Source organism: Sminthopsis crassicaudata, chromosome 2, assembly GCF_048593235.1.
Source record: "Sminthopsis crassicaudata isolate SCR6 chromosome 2, ASM4859323v1, whole genome shotgun sequence".
Classification (NCBI taxonomy): Eukaryota; Metazoa; Chordata; class Mammalia; order Dasyuromorphia; family Dasyuridae; genus Sminthopsis; species Sminthopsis crassicaudata.
Window position 1 is genome coordinate 561,823,184 of NC_133618.1, and position 26,918 is coordinate 561,850,101.

At 40.2% G+C, this 26,918-nt stretch overlaps 1 protein-coding gene across 4 annotated transcripts in view; it reads right to left on the reverse strand.

Moving 5' to 3' along the window:
- Window positions 1-396: 396 nt before the first annotated feature.
- KLHL25 (kelch like family member 25) overlaps window positions 397-26,918 on the reverse strand; it is a 50,954-nt gene continuing 24,432 nt past the window's right edge. For 2 of the 4 annotated variants that reach the window (XM_074295102.1, XM_074295100.1), the window contains 2 exons: window positions 12,977-14,800; window positions 397-2,519 (listed from right to left, as the gene is read on the reverse strand). In XM_074295102.1, the coding sequence (XP_074151203.1) occupies window positions 13,020-14,789 (1,770 nt within the window). In that variant the 5' untranslated portion in view covers window positions 14,790-14,800 and the 3' untranslated portion in view covers window positions 397-2,519; window positions 12,977-13,019. Of the gene's footprint in view, window positions 2,520-12,976; window positions 14,804-26,918 lie in introns of all 4 variants that reach the window. The other 2 variants (XM_074295101.1, XM_074295099.1) reach the window with 1 other exon arrangement.

Consider the following 26,918-nt stretch of genomic DNA (forward strand, 5'->3'; position numbering starts at 1 on the left):
GATGTTTTTGTTCACACCCTCTGGAGAAAGGACAAATTGTTATAGAGGAAACCACCAGGGAATATAGGAACTGCTGGAGAGGAAACCTCAAGGTGAGGCTGTTGTGGCTTACAAGAAGTCCCCACAAATACCCTTGGGGAAGATAGAAGAGGTTTAGTCAGGCTTGCAGATTTGATTTTTGATTTTCTTTTTCTGTTGTTTCCAGAATTTTAGTATTAGCAAACAAATAGGGTCTGATGACTTGGTTTCTCTGTTTGCAGAATGCTACAGATAGTCCTGAAAGCAAGGGAATAAGGCTCATAGTGGGACTGTCGGGATGCTGCAGTCCTTTGGAGCAGATGGATTTGCCCCCTTATTCTCAATATCCCCTCTCCCAATACACATGCACATTCCCAGTACAGTAAACAAAATTTATTGCCACACATTCATTTCCCCTCATCACCCCCCAAAAAACACATCATTTCCTAATATTTTTTATTGTTAGAAAACTGGGTAAAAAGCTACACAATTTTCAGTAAACCAACAGAATTGTCTTTTGTGCACAAAGGCTGTGTATGAGGAGTCTGTATGCTCTTGTCAGCTAACCAGCAATAAGGAAGTCAAAAGGAACTGTGGAGGCAGACTCAAACCAACCCATACTTGTCAAAAGTCATGGGCAGGAAGTCATCTTGCAATGTTTGTCCAGGTCACTTTTTTACCCTTGGGCCAGAATAAAATCTGACCCACCCCCCCCCTCAGGATATTAGCTAGATGCTTCTCCATTATGTAACCAATAGTATAGGTTCCACTGTTTCCTGTGGGACTGTGGAGAGGTCTGTTGGATCTCTGGCAATACAATTCTTCGAAATCTAAGTTGACTCATAGAGGTGATGGGCTCACCCCTTCCTTCTACAAAGCTAATTAGTGATGGAGAACATTATGCAACCCAGAAAAGTTCTGTAGCAAAAGGAACCCATGATTCACCTAACCTGCTGTTTCCCCAGTAAGGGGCAAAAACGCAAACTCAATGGCTAAGCTATCCTGACTAGCAATCCTACTTTGCAAAGAGAGAAACTACCAGATGAGGCTGGCAGGAGGGCTGGGGGAATAAAGGCAATGTTCTCTAAAGTTACTGCATTGTCATTTGGGCCAGACTAATAGAGTCAGCATCACACTAGCAGATGGTTAACAAGCCAGGCACAGTTCCCTCAATGGTCTCACTACATAGCTACAATTTGGGGATGCAATAGGATTCAGTGTGCTTCTGAGTCCCTTGTAAAAATGAAGAATTCTTCCTAAAATCAGTGCCACTGGGTCTGGAAAAGCTTCAACATCATTAAAAGCAGATTTGTTAAACAGTGACATGAGCTGGAACTGACTTCTAAGAAAGAATCAGATGGTGGCTCCTGCCAGAAGTGAGGGCCTGGAGTGAGGACATCAATGGCTTAGGAGGCCTGGCAATTCTCTCTATAACCCTTTTATTTGCTTCTTCTGCGGGTGTGTAGGAGGGAATCAGGCAGCAAAGAGCACAGGGAGGCTCATTTTCACGTTAGCATGAAGGCCCTACGTCTGTCTCGGAGCCACCCTGGCAGAGCCCAATTCTGGGAGATTTGGGGCAGAGGGTAGGAGGTGGCTTGGATGGAGGCTTGGGAAGTCTCTCCTTGGGGGCTTGGGATGATGCCATCCTAAGGCTGACACATTCAACAAGCTTAGCTGCCTCCTTGGCCACAGCTCTTCCCCTATCTTCTTTCAGTCCTGAAAGTCCTTTGCCCCCTCAGCTCTCAGGAGCCTGACAGCCAGAAATCCAACACCACCAAGAGTTCAGAAATTCCCTCCCCATCACCGCCCCCATTCTGGGTGACCCAGTGTGTGTCGCATCTGAAACACTTCATCCAAGTTACAAGCTTTGAAATGAGGTTTATAACATTCCTGATTTAGCAGGTTCTGGACCCAGTATTAGGCTGTGCTGGCAATTCCGGCTCAGAAGGAAATGGCAAACCTTAGTGCAAAGTGTTGGAGGCCATGTACCCTCCAGAGGTCCCCACCCTCTTCTGGCTCAAGTGGCTCGCTCCTGTCCCTCTACCAAGGATGCTGCTACCTCTTTCCCCATCATCCTCAAAGGGTAGTGGGGCAGGCGTGTTGTGTGAAACAAACAAGCAAATACTTAGTTCTTTGCCATATGTGAAATACTACCCTCCCCCAACACTCTCCCTTGGCCTCCATCTCCCCTCACCAAACTCAAACTGTAGCCGAAAGGGTCTTTGGTCCCAAGAGTTCTCTGTGGAAGCAGCTTCTCTTTTCTTGTTCAAAACTCCAGAGGCTTTAATTATCCGGTGGGCTGAAGGGCAGCAGGCTGCTGTTTCTTCCCCATCTTGGGTGCTGCTCTTGAGCATTCCACTTCAGTCTTCTGTGTGCTGGAGGGTTCAGATGAGGAAAGCGTGAGTAGTTGTACTAAGGCTTCCTGAGAGAGAACAGGGCTGGGTACCTCCAACATGGTGCAGGCTGCAGCCAAGAGATGAGACTAAGCATGATGACAGCATCTGGGAAGGAAAGTCAGAGAAACCTCCTTAAATCTCACATCGCAAAGACACTTTTCAGTCCACTCCCCAGAGAAACTAAGCCCACTTTAGCCAAATGATCCCTGTTCAAAGTTCTACAGGGAAGATGCAAGATAATAGAGATAATCAGGAGAGAAGTAAAGAGAGTTTTGGCTTGGTTGCTCGAGTTTGCTGTTGTATTCCACAACATCTTCACAACCCACTGCTTCTTTCTACTTATGAGCTCTAGTTCAGGTGCTCATCATAAATCCCAGACCTATTACCAGTCTTCCAGCTTCACATTTCTCTCTGCACTCTCCAGGCTGTTCTATACAAAGCTATCAAAATATCTTCCAAAAGTGAAAGTTGAGCAATGTTACTCCCCTGCTGTGGCTCCCTATGGCCTCTAGAATAAAATGTAAACTTTTCTAGTTGGCTTTAAAAGTTCTTCACCTCATGGTCCCAATTTACCTTCCCAACCATTTGGTTGGCCATTATTTCTATCTCCGTAATGTGGAGTCCAACCACAATGGCTTTTTTGCTATTACACACACACACATATCACTCCATCCCCCATCACCATGCCTTTGTACTTGCAATTTCCCCATATCTAAACTTCAGTTTCTCACCTCCATCTCTCATAATCATGTTTCCTTCATGACCCAGCTCAAAAGTCTTCTCTGATAGGAAACTTTATTCCTCATCTTTTACTTCCATACTTCCAGGCTTGATTCTATGCTCTCCCTTCGTGAGGCAGGAAGTCATTCCTTCCTTTCTCTTTGATCTCTAATACTTTTTTAGGATTGTACATTTAGGAATGAAAGGAATCTTAGAAGCCACCCAATTTACCCACCTCATTTTACAGACAAGGCAACTGGGAATTAAGGAGCTTAAGTGATTTGTCCATGGTTACATGGCTGTTAAGTATCTGAGGTAGGATTTGAACTCAAGTCTTACTGACTTGCCCAGTGCTCTATCCATAGTTCCACATAGTTGTCCATTTATTTTCTAAACTACTGGGTGACTACCTTATTTTTCAATTATATAGTAAGTCTTTCAAAAACAGGAACCAATTCTTTTTTTTTCCAGCTTTGAATTTCTATTGTCTTAAGCCAGATGCTTAATAAATGTTTAACTTGAAAGTTTAAAACCCCCTTTCTTACCACACCCAGGACCTTTGAATAGGCTCTTGGAAAGTTTTTCTTTCCCAAATAAAAGTCAGTAAAATTAATTGCCATAAGTATTTTTAAGTCCCTACTGTAAGCTAGCCCAATCCACATTGGTAAAGGGAGTTCCTCACGTGGATGAAATCAGAAATTGAAACCAAATAAACAAACAAAATTCACTGGAGATATAAAGACAACAGAAAAAAAAAGGCCATCCTCAAAGAGACCACTGGCTATTTTCTCTCAAATCAGAGATTAAGTGATACACTTCACTTTGATAGTCTCTTTGAAAGTGGGATAGACTTTACTAGCCATTCATTAGGAGGTAGCAACCAAATGCCTTGTGGGAGAATCCTAATAAACAACTAATTCAGTCCATCTGAAGGTTAAGTTGGAATTTGGAACCCAGCCATCAGGAGCCTCTAGTGACCATGCATGTGGTGAATACTCTAGCTAAGAAAACTTCCTAAATACTAACATATGACCTCACTCTCACACAGAAGAAAAAAAAAAAAAAAAAAAAGCAGTTGAGAAAACAGAAGAGCTGTGACTTCCTTTCAAGACATGGTAAGAGAAAGAGAGCAGATGAAGGCAAGCAAAAAGAGAATAAGAAGAAATGTTTTTAGTTGTAATTACTTTGTCAGTAACCCCAGAAGAAGAAACCTAGACTTGTACACCAGCCAAGAGAGCCAGTCACCATTCCTTTATTACTTTTGGGTGACAAGCGCCTACTCAAGCACACTAGCCAACCCTGAGGAGGCTGTGAGGAGATGCATTTCACTCTTAAGTAGCCGAAGGCTGAGAGTTCCTGCCCAACTTACAGTGTACTAAATTTTCCTCCCTGCAACGACAAATTCTGTTCTGAAAAGGAATTGATGTCTTGAAAGAAAGGAACAAGTGGATCGTGTCAAGAGATATGAATTATTGGGAAGGGGATTGGAAACAACTAATCAAAGTGTATCTTGAATTTTCATCAAGGATCTGAGAAGCACAATTTACTCAGATTTTCTTTCATTGTTTACTTATTACCTCCTTGCCACCTTTCTTCCTCTTCACAAAACATTCCTGATCTGAATTCCTTTGAACTTTTCCAAACATTATGCTTCATTATTTTTTTTCTAGAAATTTTCTTCCATTCACTTATCCATCTCTTCCTATATGAAGCCCCAGCATCAGGATTTTTCTGATCTCTTTCCCAAAAGGGTCCTTCCTACAGTTTTGACATTGAATCATAGATTATCCAAATTAGGAGTGATTTCTGAGGTTATCAAGTGCAACACCATCTCCCTACATAACATTCAGTCTCAAAAAGAGTCATCTTTTAATCATCTCCAGTACTGGGGGAATTCTATTCCTGTAGGTAGTCCATTTCCCTTTTAGACAACTATAAATAAGCATTAGGGAGTTTTTCCTTAGCACAAGTCTTCCTCTCTGCAATTTCCAGTCTTGCTCTCTGGAGCCAAATCAAGCAACTTGAAAGCAATTATCTTTCATGTCCCCCTTAAGTAGTGTTCCACAGGCAAAGTATTCCCAGGTCCTTCTGTTGATCCCAGTATTACATGGTTTCTAATTCCCTTATCATTCTGCTCATCATCCTCTAGATACTTTTCAATTTGTCAATAGGCTTCCTAAAATAAAACTCCCAAAAATTCAATACATTATTCCAGATTGTCTTGTTGCTGCCTTTGTGTTGGAAGTAATATTTCTGCTCAGCAGCCTCAGATAGGGCCAATTTTTTGTTCTTCTTTGTCACAATACTGGCACATTGAGAATCCTCTACAAGCCTTGGTTTTTTAAAACCCTTGTTTCCATCATCCTGTAACTGCAGTTGATTCCTTGAAACCAAGTTCAAGATTTAAATTTAGTCTTATGGAATCCCACCCAAGTAGAGACGATCCATCATCTAGCCCAGTGGGGTCAAACTCAAATAGAAATGGATCCCTGTGTGGCCACACATTGATTTAGAAAACCAAAAACTAACTTTATATTGTTTCTATTTTTATAATTTACAGTTTAATATGGTTTGACTTCACTTGGGAGTTTTGAGAGTATCACAAATTTCACACTTCTCATGTGGCCTGTAATAATCATTTCAAACCCCAAATCTAATATCTATCATGTTGGATGTTTTTCTCAGCTTTGTGCTTTGAGAAGCACACCATTTATGTGTTATCAAAGTCACATTTAACATAATGGAACCAAGTATGCATTCTCTTGTGGCAACCTAGTACAGATATTCCTCCAGCTATTTGATAATATTTAATCATTAATTAGCACTTTTGTTGGTCCAACTATTATCATCCTATTGTAATTCAGTCATCTTATCCACATGGCTATTATGACAGATCTGCCCAAATGCCCTCTTGAACAATTCTTGGTTGCAAAATTCCTTTTATCTATCACTCCAATAACTGTCAAAAAATGCAAATAAAGCTAGCCTGAAGTGACTTGTTTCTGATGACCCCTTGCTGGCCTTAGTAATTGTTGCTTCATTTTCAAAATGCTTATAAGTCATGTCCTTTAATAAAAATTCTAGTATTTTGCCAGGAATTGAAACCAAGCTCAGCAACATGTATTTGAAGAATTCACTTTCTGTCCTACTTTGAAAATCAAGACAAAAATTGTTCATCTACCATTCTATGACACTTTTTCCATTCTCCATAACTGCTCAAAAATTAGTCTTATGGTTGAGGACTGCTCTTATGCCAGCAATTTCAATATCCTGCAGTTTGCTCAGAGTAGGTAACTTGAACTCATTCAGTATTTCTGTTCTATACTTTCCAGTGTTTAATCCATCCTTCATTAGGGAAAGATTAGAATAGTTTATGTTTGGGAAACTGTATGATTACAAACTCAGGAGATACTGCAGCAGTCCATAAAAACATTCTTCTAATGATGACATAGGGGTTTTCTACTCAGGCACAGCTTGGACTAGATGATTCTAAAATCATTTCCATTTCTGATATTCTGGAATTCTATGACAGAACCATTGGAAGGTGTTCCTGAGAGAGAAATAGTTGTTGATACAAATCATCAGAAACCAGTCCCTTGGAAGAATCAGAATTATATGAATCTAAGTGGCCACCATTGGAGAGAAAGTATAGGATGCAGCACATTACTAATGATCACCTGGTGTGTAAGGGAACAGAAAAGAAGGCAGATTTATAATGCAAGGAGAAGGATGGGGGAATAAAAGATGGACAACCCAAATTTGAGTCTCTGCAGGATGAGAAGACACAAAAATATTGGAAAGGGTCAAAAGCAGATGATCTATGCTTGTTGATTAAAGTAGGATTTCCGTTCAATGAGACAGACAGACAGACAGACAGACACACACACACACACAAACACATAGAGAGACAAAGAGAAAGAGAGAGACACATGCATGCACACACAGACGGGGGGGGGGAGGGAGGGAGGGAAAGGAGGAGAAGAGAGACGAAGAGGGAAGAGAGAAGAGAAGGGAAAGAAGGGGAGGGGAGGAGAGGGGGAAGAGGGGAGAGAAAAAAGTGAGTGTGTGTCTGGACCTTTTCAGCTCAAGTATTCTATGGATTTTTTCAGAACCTGTATCCCACTTCCCTTTTGTACAAAGCAGAATAAATCATCCTAAATAAGGCCACTTCTCTTTGCTCTCCTTTATTCAGTCTAAAGCCAGAATAGGCCAAAAAATGAATAGTAAAGGCATATTTTTCAGACTGAGCGAAGGGTCCACTCAGCCCTTTTATTAGTCTTCACAAATGGCCTCTCTGAGGAGTGGAGGAGGGAGAAAGACAGGAAAGAGAGAGAGAGGAGACACACACACACACACACACACACACACACACACACACACACACACACACACACACCACTGCCATCACAAGAAACTGGTCACACTAGCCCAGTAGCCAAGGTGGCTCCTATGTACAGTCATGTTCAGACATGGCTCTGCCAATCACTTTTACTCCAGCAGCTTGGAGTCTCCATTTTGCTGCCAAAAAGCCTTCAAATACAATTGGCAAATAGTTCTTCCCTTGCCCCACTTCCCTCCAAGGTTTCTAAGTAACCCTCAGAGTATTACCTTTGAAAAAATGTTAAGAGAAGTCAATATCTTTTTTTGTAGCTCAATCCCTAGGGGACCAAGAAATGAGGCTGGTCATTTTATCTCCAGGCTTTATACCAAAGAGCAAAAGAAAAGAGGAAAAACTCAAAATAACTGGGGGAAAATTAAGGGGAAAAAAAAAACGAAACTGTTACTACTCTGCTCAAGTTTTTATGAAATGAACTTCCCTATATTTAACAAGGCCAATCTCAGATTTGGAGTCCTGGTCCATCTCTCCCCACACTGTGTGCCTATCCCTTTAAGGGACTCAAAAGCTTTGTTGGGTTTGATTTAATAGTTGAAAAATCAGCTTCCATTTAGAAGCAATCCCAGCATAAGTGAGATTGCTTTTGCTGGCACTGAGGTTTCAGCATTCTGAGATGGCAGCAGCCACCAGCTCATTGAGAAAATTAATTTTTCAGCTCAGGATGGCTCCTGAGGCGTGGCCTCATGACCCAAGCTGAGAATGATGGAGTCTTCACACTGTTAGTTGCAATATTTAATAGCTGAGTGCCAGTTAATTAGATTAGTTGAGCAACTGTGACAGATGCTAGGCAACAGCAGAGCGGAGGGGTGGGTGAGAGGAATAAAGTAAAGAGGACAGGGGGAGAAAGAAAAGCCATTATCATTCAGAGCATGCAGAACTCGAGTGTAAATCCAAGTCAGCCCCTGCAATTTAGAGATGGTCAGGAGCTAAGCCCTAGACATTCAAAACTAGATTTTTTCCTAGAAATTCTTGGCCCCTTGCCTGAAAGAAGGAAAGAAGGAAGGAAGGAAGGAAGGAAGGAAGGAAGGAAGGAAGGAAGGAAGGAAGGAAGGAAGGAAGGAAGGAAGGAAGGAAGGAAGGAAGGAAGGAAGGAAGGAAGGAAGGAAGGAAGGAAGGAAGGAAGGAAGGAAGGGAGGGAGGGAGGGAGGGAGGGAGGAAGGGAGGAAGAAAGGAAGAAAAGAAAAGAAAGAAAGAAAGAAAGAAAGAAAGAGAAAGAAAGAAAGAAAGAAAGAAAGAAAGAAAGAAAGAAAGAAAGAAAGAAAGAAAGAAAGAAAGAAAGAAAGAAAGAAAGAAAGAAAGAAAGAAAGAAAGAAAGAAAGAAAGAAAGAAGAGGGAAAAAAGACCAATAGTGGGCAGAGTAGAGGAATGTTCCTGTACTCTGGGCTAACAGTATTTCATCTGCTGCCAAATGGACATAAATATATGGCATCTTGGGTTTTGAGAAGACTGCTTTGAAACCACCCTCTAGGTCTTGCCACTGTGTAGTAAAGAAATCATAAAAGAGAGAGAAGCCTTTATAGAGGCTGGGATTTCAACATCAAGTTGATAACACTGGGATTCAAAGTATATAGGCACATAAATCCATACACAAGGAACTGTTCTAAGATGGCCCATCTATCTCATTTCCTTAAGTGCTGGTAGGGGTATCTCTATAGTCTCCCATATAAGCACCCTATTACCTTCCCTTCCACAATATCCTACAATATTTCACAACCCTAAAATAAGGGTTTTTTGTGTCATGGATTTCTTTGAAAGTCTAGTGAAATTTCTGGATTGCTTAGCTAAATAATGTTTTAGATGCATAAAATACAGAGGATTGCAAAGGAAACTAATCACATTAGTATGTAGTTATCAAAATATTTTAAAAATTTCAACCCTAAGTTGGCATTCTTTTGCTGAAGCATACTTCTGAGAACCCCACATTACCAAATCTTGCCTTCCCATTTACACCTAGAACATGTGCTCCTTTTATTTCTCACATACTCTCTTTGTGAATATTAAGAATATTCTACTTCTCATATGAAGGAATCCATGTAGGTTCATGCTCCTAGTAAATGGAGAGAGATAAAGAATTAGTTTCTGGATCTAAACCTCTAATTTGTCAATCCTATTCACCAGGGTGATAAAGGTTGAACATCCTATGAACATAAGGGAATACATGTTTGAAACATGTTTTCAGATTCCTGGCAATTTATTTAACATCCCAAAGCCTAAGCATCAAGTTTTATTTATTATCTTTTATTCTCCTAAGCTTCCCCAAAGCAACTCAGAAATCAAAGGCACACAATCTATCTTCAACCACAGAATTAAGAATTCATCTTTCTCTAAGTCCATCTTTCTAATATTAGCTCCATCTGCTCCCCTAGACGAACCATAAACATCAGTTTAATGGGTCTACTACCTGTCTCTCAAGTTTTTTGTGTTCCCCTGAACACCTTTGTTCACATCATAACTGCCTCAGAACACTCCTCCTCTCTTTTTTCTTCTTTAATCCTATTTGGAGGGTTGGTTTGAATCTCTTTTCCCCATGATGACCTCCCTTACTACTTTAGTTCATAGTGTTCTTATCCTTCTCTGTATTTCTAAAGCACCTCATTTAACTCTAATTAAAGAAGTGCCCTAGTTATGTTTTTATACAATAATATGTGACAATAGCAATGATAGAGAAGCACAACATATTGAAATAAAGACTACTAATTTCTGCTGCTTACATCATCTCTTGATGACTCACTCAGTTTTCTTAGTCTGTGAAATGGGGATAAGAATTTAAGCTTCGCTTACTACAAGGGATTTCTATTGAGATCAAAAGGCTCCTGGGGAGGGATGGAGTACTTTTCATAGGAACTGGAAAGAAGCTGTCAATCTAGACTTTTGCTGACCTGATGAAAAGGACTTAAAACTGAACTGGAGGGGAAAAAATAAGAATGCCTTAGTAAAACTGGAGGACTGATAGAGAAAGAACAACACTGTAAAAAGTACCCAGTAGTTCAGATGGGAAAATAACTCAAAAGAGCAGAGGGAACAATTTTTATGGTGTCAGATGCTCATATACCAATATAGATTATGATTAACAAAGTGAATTTGAAGTATCAATATAATCTGATATTACATGCATCTACATTCCCAGGCTCATTTCTACTAAAGGAACACAAGCTGCATAAAGTCATGACATAGTATATCTTCATATTTCCAGGCTCTAGGTGCTTAACAAATGTCTGTTTAATTGGATTGAGAAGCACCTAAAAAATAATGTGATCTACAAAATGAGGGGGTTGGGCTAAATGGTGCCTAAACTTCCTTTCCAGATCTAAGAGCCTATGGACTTTCTTTACAAGAAGCTCAAAAGAATTGGAGATTAAAAACCAAAGAAAACAGGCCAGTTTGTCTTAATGAAAGTCTTCTGACTCATATGAACGATGATCAGAGATTACTAAAAGAACCAGCAAATGTGAATACTAGACTTAGAAGACTAGTAGCTGAAGAATTGTGGAAAGTATGTTAGCAAAGTGTGAGGAAAATGGGCCAATGTTCAGGAGAAGGAAGAACATATAGCACCACTCAGCTTTGTCCAATAATAACCATTATTGGACAAAGCTGAGATTTTGTCATGTGTACTCTAGGAAACATTTGAAGATGGAGTCCTTGCATTTGCAAATCATGTCCTTTCTGGGTCACCTTCCCTGAGAGGCTCTGAAGCTTCACTGAAAGGCATAGAACTTTATTACAAAACAAATATCTTTGTGATAAAAATTTTCAGGCACTAAAAATAAGGTATAGTTGTAAAAAATAAACTGTGTCTTCTCTTTGTGTGTCACCTCCTCTTTACTGTCTGCTGTGTTTACAGGCATAATGCAGTCTAGCAAGGGGAACATTGGACTTTCTGTGACTATCAACAGGCATGTTCAGATAGAATATAAACATTAGACAAAAAGCAGTCAGTTCAAAAACTTGGTGTGAAGTCCTTAGTGCACTCCCCAAAGTCTAAGCTTACTTTGTTTATCTCCAGTGCTGACAGAGGAACAGCATCGTGTTCAACCTGAAATCAGGAAAATCTGGATTTAAATCACAACTCTTCCAACTGATTAGCTATATGACCATGGGCCAGTAATGTGCCTAAATATAGAAGTTCAGGCTATATTTGACATAAGTGTTAGGAATATAACTCCCTGAGCCTTTAAATATTTGCTTAAATTTGCTTAATTAAATATTGTTTAATTGATTTAATTGCTGATGTTCCTGGCAGAATTGAGGGGATTATTGTGGAAACTGAGTGAACCAGAGTAACTCCATTTTGTGACTCAATTCTGGGAGCTAGCTCAATTCTCTTTCTATTTCATTATGGGTCTAGTCCAATTTCTGTATTATAAGAAAATTTTATTTAGTTGTAGGAATTGGGAGAAAACCTTACTGCATGATTTCCCTTCATGGCTGGGATGTTGAATTACCTATTTAGAGACCTTTAACTAAAGACCTCAATTATGCTGACCAGAAATCTGGTCAGCATTAAACACTGATGCAAGGAATTTTCTAACCATTGTACATAAGTGATCTATATGTCTTACCTGAAAACTGGCCTTATACTGACCAATCAGTTGTTTCAATATTTCTTTGCAAATACTTGGGGGACTGGGATACCTTCTTTTCTAATTTCAGGAAACTCTTCTACCCAACGGAAAATCCTTAATCTTTCTTCTAAGAAGAAATCATATTACCTAATGTTGCACTGTTTCTTTTTTATTATTTGGCCTTGTTTGACTAATTGTTTTTAATGTATAAAAGTCTGTGTTCCTTTGTATTTGAGGTCCAGGCCTAAGCTGAGGACACCAGGTCTTAGTTTGTTGAGCAACTGCCATGCATTGCTTAATAAATTGTTATGCTTTTGTAACATCCAATTAATGGGGAATCAGGGGAGTGACTTGTCCTTCAGGACAGGAAATAAAATGCTGCCTTTGGAATTTCAAAAGTGTATCTACTAATCAAGGTACCCATTCTTATAAGAATGTAAAATAAAATCTTTCCTACCAAAAAAAACCAAAAAGACAAAACCAAAACCAAAACCCAAATGAAATAAATGTTACAATCAGGACCTTGAAACTTTGTTTCTTCAGTCATTTTATCTATCACCACACCTCTCTAAAGGCTTCTGGGATCATCCATGGAATAGAAAGCAGGGAGAGAGCTTAGAATAGAGAATTATTAGTGAGAAAAAAACAAACAACAAAAAAAAAAAACTTGTAGTCTAAAGAAAGTCTGAGCTGAGAGAGGAGATATTTTTCTAAAATCTCTGCAACGTCTGAATGATCTTATGATCCCGTGACTCTGCCAAAATTTACAGTAGAAAATAAGGGCTTAGCTTCAAAAAGTAAGTGTCCTATGGTGAAATGTTCATGAGCTTTTTGCCCCAGCATGGAGAGCACGGCATCAAAAAGGACAAAATCTTCCTTACCTGTCTGAGTTCCTGGGGTTGAAGTCACTGTCCTAAGGGCTTCTCATGCAGGCAAATGTTTCCAAGTGCTGACAAAGGCTGTGGGGATGAGTGAGTAAGGTACTGTTGTGACACAGGTCCATGTGTCTGAGGTAGGGTCATAGCAGTCTAATGTCTTACACCGCTGGGTCCCAAAGTATCCACCTACCACATAGAGCTTGTTCCCCGAGGCCAAAGCATGGCAGGACATGCGCTTGGCTGTCATGTCCCCAATCCGTGTCCACTGGTTGGTTTCACAATCAAAGCGATAGGCAGAAGCTGCTGTGAACTCTGTGTCACCCCCCATGATAAAAATCTGGCTGCCCAGGACAGCAGCTGCTGTGTAGCGCCAAGGCTGAGGACATTCTGCTTTGATCATCCATCGGTTGTCTGACGGATCATAGCACTGAACTTTGGACACCATATCCCGGTGAATACTCGTGCCACCAAAGACCAAGAGCTTAAGTTTAGCACTCACCACTGCAGCATTGCTGACTCCATCCCTTAAAGGAGCCACCATCGTCCACTTGTTGGCTCCAGGGTCGTACTTCTCTACTTGCTTCAAAGAAACAGAGGGAGAGGCTGGGAAGACCCCAGCCACTGCAGTGTGACCCCCTACTACATAAAGACAGTTCTCCAGCTCAGCTGAGCCATGACCAAAACGGGCAATCAGCATAGGAGCAGCCTTGGACCACTCTTCATGGACAGTGTCATACACCCAGACATCTTTGGAGACACCATTCTCAGAGCCCCTCCCCCCTGTCACATAGACCTTACAGCCTATGGCACAGGCACTGAACTCTTTCCGGGGGCTGGGCAAGTCTGCCTTGGGGATGATTTCCTTTGCTTTGTGGTCCACCTGGTAGATCTTGTCACACATGAAGGTCTGGCCTCCAAGGATCAGAAGAGTATGGCCTGCCTTTCGGGGTCGGGCACAGGGGCTAGTGACCACCCCATCATTCTGTAGAATCTTCTTCTTGCAGTGGAGAGCTTCATCCATGATAAGCTTGTTGCGCTCATCGGCCATAATAAGGTCCTCACAGGCGATGGCCTCCTTTAGGATTTCAGAGGGCAGCAGGGCCAGCCGTACACTGCGTAGAAGCTCTGGGAGGTACACTTTTCTCTCATCCAAATCATATTTTACCCACTGAATAATGGCTTCAAAGACTACTCGTTCATCCTCTGTCTCAAGCTCATCACTGGAGATCAAGTCCAACAGGGTGTCCTTGGAGAGGTTTTTGAAGTCTTCACTCTGCTGCACCGTCTCAAAATGTACCAGGCACATGCGCCAAGAGAGCTCATAAAGGCGGCGGCACTGGTGGGCATCTGAAAGGAGCATCATACCCAGACAGTTGGAGGGGAAGAGATTCTTCTCTAAGAACTCAGCTGCAGCATCTCGCACATCATGGAACTGGAGCATGTCCCCCGCTTCCAGCAGGGATTCAGCATTTTCCTCATTGATGATGATCCGGGAGGAATAGGCAAAGTCCAGCAGGAGCTCGAGCACTTCCGGATGGAGACTATCGTGAAAGTTGACTGCGTCATCCAGACTTTCTCGTAGGCCATGGCTGAACATGGCTTCGAAATAGCAACTAGAGGCAGCTAACACAGCCCGGTGGCAGGGAAATGAGCGGTCCCCAGCCCAGAGTGTGACATCTGTGAACATACAGTGCTTCCTCAGGGTGTTGAGGTGGGACAAGACACAGTCTGGGTGAGAAGGTTTGTGGAAAAGGGTGATGTTCATAGAGCCTGTGCTTGTCCTGGACTTGCGGTTCTCATGGACGCTGACAGACATTTTGATTAAGTCTGCTAAGGAAAGAAAAGCAAACATTTCAGTAAAGCCACCACTTATCCTTTATAAAGTCATACTCCTAGCTCTTCATCTTTATTGCATTCAATGGCTCTTCCTGGCTATTACCCCTGCTATACTTCAACCCCTATAGACCTCAAGAAGTTGCTACCTCTTGCCTCATTTATCTTTGTTGCTTGGTCTGCCAAAGCCCCAGGGCACAGGATCACATACAACAGAACTGAGCAAATTCTATTCCTTGGGTTTCAATCTCAGATGCTCAGAAGTTAATCTGGTTTCAGTCAATGTTGGTTCAGTTCTAGAATCAAATTAAGACCCATTCTTTGGATTGCAGCTGCCACAGGGTTGGTGCAGTCCCAGACTCATAACAGGCCAAGATTTGGGAAAGTTATTTAGGGTTATCAGATAAATGAGTATAAGAAATAGGGAGAATATGGTATTGATTTGCTTTGGTAAAAGGAGGTTTTTTCTTTTAAAACAATGAAGAGAAACTGACAATTTAGATTTTGCAGTTTCCTTTTTAAGAAAGGCTGATGTATTTTTGTAACTAAAAAAGAAAATAGCTAACATTTATATAGAACTTTAGGGTTTGCAAAGTGCTCTCTCTCTCTCTCTCTCTCTCTCTCTCTCTCTCTATATATATATATATATATATATATATACATATATATATACACACACATATATACATACATATGTATATATATGTATGTATGTATGTATATTATGTATGTATATAAAATTTCATTTTATTCCACAACAACCTTAGGATATAAGTGCTATTATTATCCTCATTTTAGAGCTGAGGAAACTGAGGCAAGCAGAGGGTAAGTGACTTGATCATGGTTATATAATCTGGAGGTATCTGAAGATGGATTTGAACTCAAGTTTTCTGATTCCAAGTCCAACACTCTATATAACACAACACCTAACTCCTTCCATACCCAAAGCAAAAGATATAAAAGAGATTACTGAAGATCTTGTACCACTTAGTGGTTTAAGTCCTGCCTGCTACCAGTCACGAATAGTACCATCTTTAAATATATTGTTGTTCAGTTGTGCCTGACACTGATACTGTTCATGGGTTTTCTTGGCAAAAATACTGGAATGGTTTGCCATTTCCTTCTCCAGTGGATAGAGGCAAACAAACATTAGATGACTTGCTTAAGACACAGCTATTAAGCATCTGACACCACATTGGAAGTTGGGTCTTCCTCACTCTGGGCCTAAAGCTCTATTCACTAAGTCATCTAGCTGCTATCTTTAAATACGGACTTGGATATATTTTTTATTGTTGTTTTCTACTTGATAAGTAAGCATTTTCATGTAAAGATGAGTGTGAACCAAACTGATAAGCAGGATTGCACAGGAAAACATTATGTAGAACTTGAATTTTTTTAAAAGAACATAATAATTTTCTACATGTTAGTTCCAAAGAGGTTGTGCTTGTCTTCCTACCCTTTTGTTCTCTTCTGTACAATTAGTACCAACTTTTTGAGAACAGCATGGGTTAGAAAATTTAGAAAAGAAATGGGATGGTTCCTAGGAATACTACATTTTTCTACTGCTTAATGCCATTCAATATTCTTTCAACCCAGAGGCATCAAGGTTTCCTAGACATATGTTACAAACCAGTGGGTTTGGTAAGAAACAACTGATTTTAGCTTTGGTTCAAGCTGTCATCTTTTCAGATGATTAATCCAACAGAGGGGCCACTTTTGCCACAATGTGTCAGAAGAGAATATACCCAGGATCCCCAGTCTATATTGTCTGTTATGGACAAATAGACAAATAGACAAATACTGTGTTCTAAAATCGGAAAGGAAGCAGAGCCAAGGACTCTGAAATAACCTGAGCTGAAGTCATCTAAATTGAATGACAATCTAATGGTCTTAAACTATGAGTTCTACTATTCAAGCTGTTTCCACTAACTACAGACTTGTGACACCTCTTTGTCTCCTCCCTAAATCCTCCCAAGCACTGCCGAGAAGTACCAAGGTCTATGCTACAGCAAACATTAATAATGATGACTATAATTATTATTTTTATCATTCGGAGGAATCCTAATGCATTTTAAAGACAAGCCAGCCTTCAGGGACATACCCTGCATTTTACAGCTTTGGAAAATAAGAGAGACAAGTGGTCTGGTGGAGGTCTAAGATAGGCAGTAAGTAAGTAGTTAGGATAAATATGGTGGCACAGGGAATCCAGCTAGGGATTTTTGACCCCACATCGAATCTTACTAGCCTACCTCCTGGTATTTATAATTTAAAAAAAAAAAGTCAAATCCACTCAAAGAAAGAAAAGTAATGAAATGTCTTTAGTAAAGATAATTTTAAAAGAGTAAATTATTTGACCAATATGTGTGTGATTCTAGGTCATTCATCAAACTCAATCAGAGACAAATTTAAAAACCCAACTAAAAGAGCTTCTCACAATCTTATTTTATCAAGATTCCAATTTTCAGTGAGCAACTGTACAGACACTGTGGTCCCAAGTTATATTTTAATTTAGTTCCCAATTTCTCTGTGTCTGTGTCTGGCTGGTTCTACATCAGTCTGTCTTTCTATTTCTATCTCTATGACTCTGTCTCTCTATGATTGTGTCTCTGTGTGTTTCCATGTCTGTTTCTTTGTCCCTCTTTGTCTTCTTCCTTTTCTCCTTTCTCAAAACAAAACAAAGAAAACACCCACAAATGAAATCTGCTGTAGCTGTTTGCAAAATACAGACAAGTTGCTGGGTTGGTGCCAGAGAAGTTTCTGAGGCTGCCTTAACTTTGAGTCTGAAGTCTTCTTCCATGGCCTATTCCCACTATATTTCCCATTGGCTGGCCTCTCTCACCCTCCAATGCTACACAATTTATATAAGGTCCCAATCTTTCAAGGAGTTAATCTTGCTGGATTATCTTGATAAGGGGAATACTGATCTTAGCTCTAAAATTTACAGATGAGGAAACAGAGATCCAAAGAATAAGGTGATTTTTGGTCAAGGTTTCTCATCTTGCTAATGACTGAGCTGAGATTCACAACTCAGATCTCCTGATACCTCTTCTGGGGACTGACTACTCAATGCTGTTTCTTGTATATGACTTCATCTAAAATTGGAAAATTGGCAAGTTTTGCAGTGTGGCCTCTGTCTACCAACTGTTTTATCTTTGTGAACATACTTCCCTGATTAATTTTAGTGGCCTCTAATTTAGTAGTATTGGGAAAGAGCTAAGATCCAGTATTCTCCTTAGCAAGATCATTTTAGCCCTGGATATTATATTCAGATAGCAAAGGGTATGCATGAATATTAAAACTCCTTTCAGGCTGGGTCTTTTGTTATATATATACTGTATCCCTGATATCATTCATACAGCAAGTACTTAACATGCATACATATAATTTAATTGAATTTGGCAAATATCTTGTTACAATTATTGTAATGGGATTACCCTACAAATGTTCCTAGAGACAACTATCTATGATGGAGAGCAAATTGTGCCTGGCAATCTTCAGACTATCATTCAAAATCCTTGCAAAAGAAGGTTAAGAATTGTGCAATTCAAAAAATGGGGACTTGGAAATTTTTGGATGTACCGACATAATCCCTGGCCACCAACTTCACTTTTAGAACAAGTAAAGCAATGACCTCTCAAAAGTTAAGGGAAAGTGACAGCCCTAAGGCAAGAGGTAAATGAAGAGAACGAGGGACCTTAGAACAAGGTCCACATAGGTAACTCCATAACCAGTTAAGTGAGCATGCAAAGCAAATAAGAATGCTTATCCCCACCAAATCTTAAACTTCACTCTCTACCAACAAAGGAGAAGTGGATGGAAGAACATAGTATAGGTTTGTGTGCCGATACATTTAAATTGTTTCTTCAGTTTCTCAGGTCGGACTAAACTAGATGCTACTATAAAAGAATTGAATAGCTCTACAGAGTCATATCTCCTGCCTTATTCATAAAGAAATAAGTTGCTCCTAAGACACAACTCAGCACATCTCTCTAGAGCAAAATACAGAGTTTGGCAGCTGACCCACCTGAGGCTGTCTGCATTAAGAATTCAGGCATTACTGATTGTACTTTGCCTAAGGCTAAACTGTTCAGAAGAAGCCTTGAATTTGCAGATTGTGAGGCTAAGTAGAGGACTAGTAATTAGGAGAGTCAAGTTCCAGTCATGATGACCTTTGATCACTGTATTCAATCAGGGGAATTACATCCAGAAATGGAGATATACACACACACAAACACACACAGAGGAATCCATCGAGTAGTAGGCAAGGGCTAGGGTCAGTTCAAATCTCAGCTCTATAAATGATTTGGGGGAACTCACTATGCTACCTCTCTGGTTCTCATTTTTCTTACTTCAATGATGACTTCCAGCTTTAAATCTTATGGGCCAATATCTGCCTCTTTCCTTAACTAAAGATAAGTTATCAGAAGTAATAAAAATAACAATGACTAGTAATTTGGGACACCAAAAGAATACCAACTTGATCACTAATTAGAATCATCAGAAAGTAAACCAGATTATGTACCATACAGCTAAAACAGGAATTGGGACTACTCAAGATATCTTGGGTCTAAGAACTTCTTCCTTTACAACAGTTTTCTGGGTGGGGCACATCTCTGGGTGGGAGGTAGGAGGGAAGGAAAGACCTTCACACTACCTGTCTTGATAGAGATAGAAGCCCTCTGGATAGCTCATGACAACGTAAAAAAATCTGAAAGTATTTATTAAGCTTCTACTATTTTCCTTAGCATCATGCTAAAGATAATGGGAAATTAAAAAAAAAAAAAAGCAGTTTAAAATAGAATGCTCTTGAGGAATGACGATTTCCTCCAGTTTCTTAGTAGAAGAACTGAGAATCAAGATGAGGATAGGACACAGGGATATATACATTCAAGTTTTAGGCAGCCTCTGGGAGGCCTAACTCTTCCCTACTGTTAGCATTCACGGTTCATCTACCATTCCATACCATAAGTAATTAGTATTGCCTCAGAATAGCCCTCTTTCTCTCATTGTTGCTCAGAGGTTTGATGGATTTAAGGGACATAACTTAACTGCAGGGCATCACAACAAGATAGATTTAAAATTTATCATTCTGCTAAAAGCTATTGATCCAGCTTCACAATATATCTACTTACTTCTGCTTGGCTCTCAAACACCAGGTTCCAGCTGATGTGTTAATCTTTCAAAGTCAATTATCCCTGGAAATTAAGAAATGTGCTCAGGGCTAGTTTCTAACAGATCAACTAAGTTGTCAGGGTGATGCTAGGAGAATCGATGGAAAAGTACCTCACTTTCATTAGAGAAGACTCTATGAAGCCTTCTCGGTCTGGAGCATCTTTTTGCTCCTGGTAGGCCTTTTTCCTATTGTTAAGTTCTTCATGGAACCTCCATGAGGAAGGGCCCAGTGGCCAGCAAACCTTTATTCCTCCTGCCCAAGTTCTGCTTCTGACTTTCTGCATTTTTACATACTTCACTTCCATTTCCCTTTTTAAATGTTATCTTCCCCCAATAGAGTAACCTATTTAAGGGAAGGGCCTATATTTCCTTTGGTTTGAATCCTCAGAATTTAGCTTAAGTGCTTAAGTGCTTAAGATAAAGGCATAAGTGATTTGACTTGAAAAAGAAAAGTTGTGTTCATTGAACAAAGCCAGACTATCAAGGCAGTAGCTATTTCTCTGCTTCTCATTTTTCTTACTTAACAATGACTGGGTTGGATTAGATAGTCCTTGAACACTCTTCCAGATTTCTAAAGCTTTCCTTAACTACTGATAAATTATCAGAAATAATAAAAATAACAATGATATGTTTTCACATATGTGAAAACTAAGTCTCAGCACCATCCTAAAGTTTAGTTGACCCTCACTAGAGACCCTGTCAAGCCCACCTCCCTTCAATGGATATTGAGGCATAAAAACATCAGCACTTGTTCAAGGTCAAAGAAAAATAAGCCTTGGACTGTAAAATAGAGTCGGGCCCTTAATTGTCAATGGAATTAATCAGGATATTTGTTGCCTGACCAATTTCCAGTTTTGACCAAGTATCACTCTGGTCTGTGCTCATTAGTGACAGTCTGGCTGAACTTCCCTGTGTCCCAACCACATATCTTTTAGATTGAACCTGGAGTTGTACTCCCCTGGCAGAATAAAGTTCCTTTCATCTCTGGGAAATCCTTTGCATCCTGTCAGATCAGGCCATTCTTCTAGGAGAGGAAAAAGGTAGGTTGACAAGGACTTCAGAAAGAGCAGAAAGTTCCCCTCTCCTTTGAAATGGAAGCCAATAACCACATATCTTAAGCCTTAGACAACAAAGCAGTACATAAGGATGGAGTATAAGAATTAATTCCCATTTAGCCTTGGAAGCTTTTTCCTAGTCACAGGCTTTGGAGGTTTATGCCAATGAGCAAACATATACCAAACTTCCAAGAACTGCTTCAGGCAATAGCAGATGAGGCTTACTTGAGGTCTTTTGTGTAATCTCATGGAGCCAGAAGTCACTTCTACCTCACTAGGCCAGGTTCCATCTTAGGGAATTGTCAGCTAGAGTATTTTTCACATATTCTTCTCTTACAATTTTGTTTCAGTTTAGTAATTTTATAATATTGCTCTCCTTGTGATTATGATTAAGAAACATTCAAACCTGTGTTGAGCTGATTCATTGTTCTAGCGGGAAGCTCTAATGTCAAGGATGCATATCAAAATGAATGGGAGCTATTCTATTTTTGTGGTTCTTGATGGCAACTGACTTTTATGCTGAGAAATACAGAAATAAAACTTGATACCAAGGTTTGACAGTGTGCCTTTCCTTTCAACATATCCGTGGAAATCATAATCAGAGAGTAAAGTCAAAGTTGCAACCCAGAGATGAACACCAAATGGTTTCATCAAAGCTGGGTCAGAGAACAAAGGATTTAGTTGGAGTCAACATTAGAGGATGACAACAGAGTCCAGATGCCAAATCTGCCGACCTTTGGTGATATGCATTACATGGTGTGTAGGAAATGATGGATGGAACAAAGGACCAAGCTTTATGGATCAGAGAAGTTGTTCAGGAGCTCAACCATAATGGTACAATATTCTTTTTTATTTTCCTTTTTCTTGATGCTGCTCCTTGGGAAAACTGGTTAGGAGTCCATATGATAGATTGCATTATGGATAGAATATTGGACTTAAAATCAGAAGTCCTGAAATTGAATTCTGCCTTAGACACTTAATTAATACTCTGAGTAAGTCTGAGTAAATCACTTAACATCTCTCAGTCTAGGTTTCTTCCTCTATAAAATGGGGATAACAATAGCACTCACCTAAAGAGTTTTGAGGAAGCTCAAATTAGATAATCTCTTTTAAGTGCTCTGCAAACCTTACAACATTATATAAATACTATAAGGAATGTCTGTGTCCCCAGGATATCTCGATGTGGGGTTTGTGTGTGGATTCCAGGCTGTTTTCAAGTATATTTTTAAGGCTGTAAACAAGAAGTCACAGGTTTAATCTATCTGTCTGTCCATTTGTCTGTCGGTCTGTCTATCTATCTATCTATCTATATTTGAACTTCAGTGGTTGAGATGGGTACTGGACAATGACACCCTCATGGCATTTAACCCAAGTTCAGGTCAAATATCTAAGAATATGAAGATAGTTGTTGAATTGAATATGAAGTGTTGTATTGGTAAACATGCACAGTAACAATAATACTAAGTGTCACTGATCAACAAATTCTAAGTATCTACTTTGTGCAAAGTAACATAGTAGACACTGAAGGATATACAAAGAAGTCTAAGACATGGCCTGTGCCCTCAAGAAGCTTACATTCTAGGAGTGACAGTATATTTGCACAAAAAGTTCATCAACAGCACAGTAGGCTTTACATGTGTCAATGACAAAGGCCAATGACTGCTATAAGAGGTCAGAGAAGAAAGAGACAACTTTGATCTGGTGAATATAACATATGCCTTAAACACCAGTGTCTTTAGTCTGGCTATCTAAGCTATCATGAAATCTCCAGACCTAGAAGGGAATCCTCTATTACAATTCTCTCATTTTACAGATGAGGAAGCTGAGACCCAAAATGACATGCCCAATAATAAGAAGCACATCCAGAATTTGAACCCAGGTCTTCTGATGCTTAATCTAGATTATGTCTCACTGTACCATAAGGCTTTAATCTATCACTATTCCATTCTTATTTCAAGATCTAATTGGTAAAACAACATAGTCACTGGCACAGAGGCATGTTAAAATTTACAACCTGGGTTAGTACCTCCTGCTGCTTCTGATTTTAAAATTACCATTTAAAATAATCTTTTCATTTCTCTACTATTCTCTTTTCCTTTAAGCCAGGAAACTGTTCACAGCGAGGCACCACAGAACGGCCTTCTTTATAACCCTTGCCTGACTGTAAGGGCCCTTTAAATGGGCGGACACAGTGCATCGGGAGATTGAGGCCCAGAAATAATTTCTGTGGATATTAGGACTGCCCTTGGGCGGGATCCTGGCCATATTGAGATAGTTTCGTAATGGGTGACTCTCTCGCTGATTGGCTGTGTGTGTGACCTCACAGGCCCTATGTAAGCCCACTGCAGGCAGCAACCGCCCTCTTTTTAACCTCATGCTGTTCACCCTGGCTCCCCAGCCTGGGTGGCCAAGCCAAGATGGGTAGCCGAAAGAGGTAAGGATTTTGGTAGTGAACACATGGGTCTTCTGACCAGGTGTTCACTCGGGAACCAACAAGTCAGGGCATCAGTTAGGGCATTATGTGAGTAGGTATAATAAAGGCTTTTAAGATTACACGTGATTGTTCTTGAGTGCGCTACCGGTTATTAAGCTATAGATTCAAGAGATTGTGGCCAGAGACCTTAGAAGGCCTCAGAGGAGGCGAGCCGGGTAGAGCTCACACTGCAAAGGACAGTGGTCAAAGGTACTCTGGTGGGTCTAGGACAGACTAGTAATTGTAACTGCCAGGAGAGCACGTTACAAATGGCGCCCAACGTGGTGGACGCATCAGGAATTATCAGGTTTTGAAAATATTTAATATTCAGAATTAAGATTCTGAAAGATCCGGTAGAAACGCCACTTAGGAGGGAAGACAGAGAAGCAATATGGACCCAGGTAACTCTGGGATCAGACTCAAGGACACAGCTGAACATAATGCTTATTATATAAAGAGGTTAAAGAGCCAGATGGAAGATCTTTTAACAAAGATCGCCACTGAAGAACAGCAGGAAGCTTGTAATCAAGCTCCCAGAAGGCTATCCCCACACCCAGTAAATAGAGCTAGGAGAGGGAGCAACCTAGAGCTAATGTGTTTGTATGACAGTATAGAGTATAAAATGCCACAGCAAGAGTTGCTGGAATTGCAGGTTAAACTACAGATGGAGATAGAGAAAGAAGAAAAAGCTAGGTTACTACAGATAGAACAGGAAGAGTTCAAACCAGTGGCAGAAACTAAGGAAGGAAATAAACGAATCACATGGACTTCAGTTGTAGAAATTCTTCTTAGCGTTTTGTTGGTTTACCTTGTGCATTGTTGTTTTAAGGAATTTATTGATTACTCTTTCATTGAGAAGAAGTTTAGTTCTTTTTATGTGCAAAGCTCAGGTTTGATTTTAAATCAGCCTTTGGGGAATTTTCCAATTCTTCTTCCCTCTGCCTCACCTTCTTGGGCCAAGGGAGTAGGGGGAGGAGGAAAAGGAAGGGCGATAATACCATCAGCACTGCCCATTAATCCATTTAAAACTCCTGTGTCTTTTCAAAGGACAGGAGTAGGCTTTATGCCCCAAGGCAAAAAGGAATTGTGGGTTATTGAGTATAATCAGAAAAGTTTTAAAAATACAGTTCAGTTAATTTCTAAGAAACCTTACAGGGACAAGACCTTGCAGTTAGAGAGAGTGGAGTTTTATACTTGTAAAACTGCTAGGATCGTCTTTGGAGAGTTGGAACTCCTCTTTTATTACCTCGTGGATTTTCCACTTCCACAGGTGAGCTTGATTTCCCAACCCCCTAAGGGTACTTATAAAACAGTGTTTATGTCTAGAATGGGTTGGAAAATTGTTGTTTTAATCACTAGAATAAATAGACAGTGTGTGATCTTTGACCCAGGAGGAAAAGTAATATCAGACTTATTGATTCACACTCCTGAAGTACAATTCGGTATCAGAAACTCAAACTTTGATTTTTAGGCAAAAGAATTCAGGGATATAGCCGAGTGTTCTAGTAAAGTCATTACTGCACAGACTATCCCCAAGGTCTTCTCTTCTAAACAAGAGAAGGGAATTTTGGGATATGTGATTGCTTACAATTTTTAAATTTTGATTTTACATTTTTAAACATTTTTGATTTTACATCTTCAAAGTATTTTGATTTTACATTTTAAAGTTATTTTGGTTTTATATTTTTAATCTATTTTGGTTTTACATTTTTAAATTCTTTGCCTTTTACCTTAGCAATGCACTTCGGGCATACACAGAAAGTGCAGCTAAGTGACAGACTAACTTTTGTCTGACTTTTGATCTTTTTGACAACAACTTTGTTTCCACTGTGATGTGGAAAGGCCTGGATGGCATTTGGAAAGGCCCAAGTTGGGCCCTGGGTACATTCCTTCCTAGGTGCAGATCCAGCAGTAGAGTTCATCCCCACCAGAGACATTTGCAACCTGGGGATCCAAGAGAAGGACCAGACAACCGGCCAGAGGGACCAGCCAGATGTCCGCAGCCCTTCAGACGCTGATGGCAGCAATGTCCCTCCTGACCATGACACCAGAGACACCAGACACAGTTCCAGTGTTGCAGCTGAAATGGACTGTTTTGGGTGATACGCAATATAAAGACTGTAAATGGACAATGGGCCTGCTTGCTTCTCCCGTGGCCACTTGCCATATGGTGGCCTGGGAAGAGGCTTTGCCCTATGCTTTCTATTGAAGGACTATGCTTTTAAATTAGTGGGTGAAAAACCAACACACCCACCTGCCATTGTTATTGAGACAATGTTACTGGACATGACTTTGCTTATGTGCACCTGTGAAACTAGAATTGTTCTAGAATTGTGAAAAGTGCAATAGAGAATTGTGATAAGCTAGAATTGTTCTAGGATTGTGAAAAGTGCAATAGAGAATTGTGATAAGCTAGAATTGTTCTAGAATTGTGAAAAAGTGCAATTGAGAATTGTGATAAACTAGAATTGTTCTAGGATTGTTCTAGGATTGTGACAAGTGCAATTGAGAATTGTGATAAGCTAGAATTGTTCTAGAATTGTGAAAAGTGCAATAGAGAATTGTGATAAGCTAGAATTGTTCTAGAATTGTGACAAGTGCAATTGAGAATTGTGATAAGCTAGAATTGTTCTAGGAGTGTGAAAAGTGCAACAGAAAATTGTAAGAAACTAGAATTGGTCTAGAACTGTGATAAATGTAACTAGAATTGTGACAACCTACCTACTGATATTTGTTAACTAGAATTGTGATGTTTTACCTTGTTGACTTCCCACCTCAGTGTTGACATCCTACCTCATTGGCATCCAACCTCTTTGGCCTATTATCTCGAGTATGACTTTGATGAATGGGTTGAACATTTGGGCCACTGTTGAGCCTGGTTCTCATTGTCATACTTCTGTTTACTGATCTGCTGCTTTGTACCTCCTTGGGCATAACACTGTCATCTCATGGATCAAGTGGACTATAGCTGGTGCTAAAAGTTTAGCTTGGTGAGATGTGCGGTTCCCGCAAAACAAGAGAAAGGGAATTGTAAGGGCCCTTTAAATGGGCGGACACAGTGCATCGGGAGATTGAGGCCCAGAAATAATTTCTGTGGATATTAGGACTGCCCTTGGGCGGGATCCTGGCCATATTGAGATAGTTTCGTAATGGGTGACTCTCTCGCTGATTGGCTGTGTGTGTGACCTCACAGGCCCTATGTAAGCCCACTGCAGGCAGCAACCGCCCTCTTTTTAACCTCATGCTGTTCACCCTGGCTCCCCAGCCTGGGTGGCCAAGCCAAGATGGGTAGCCGAAAGAGGTAAGGATTTTGGTAGTGAACACATGGGTCTTCTGACCAGGTGTTCACTCGGGAACCAACAAGTCAGGGCATCAGTTAGGGCATTATGTGAGTAGGTATAATAAAGGCTTT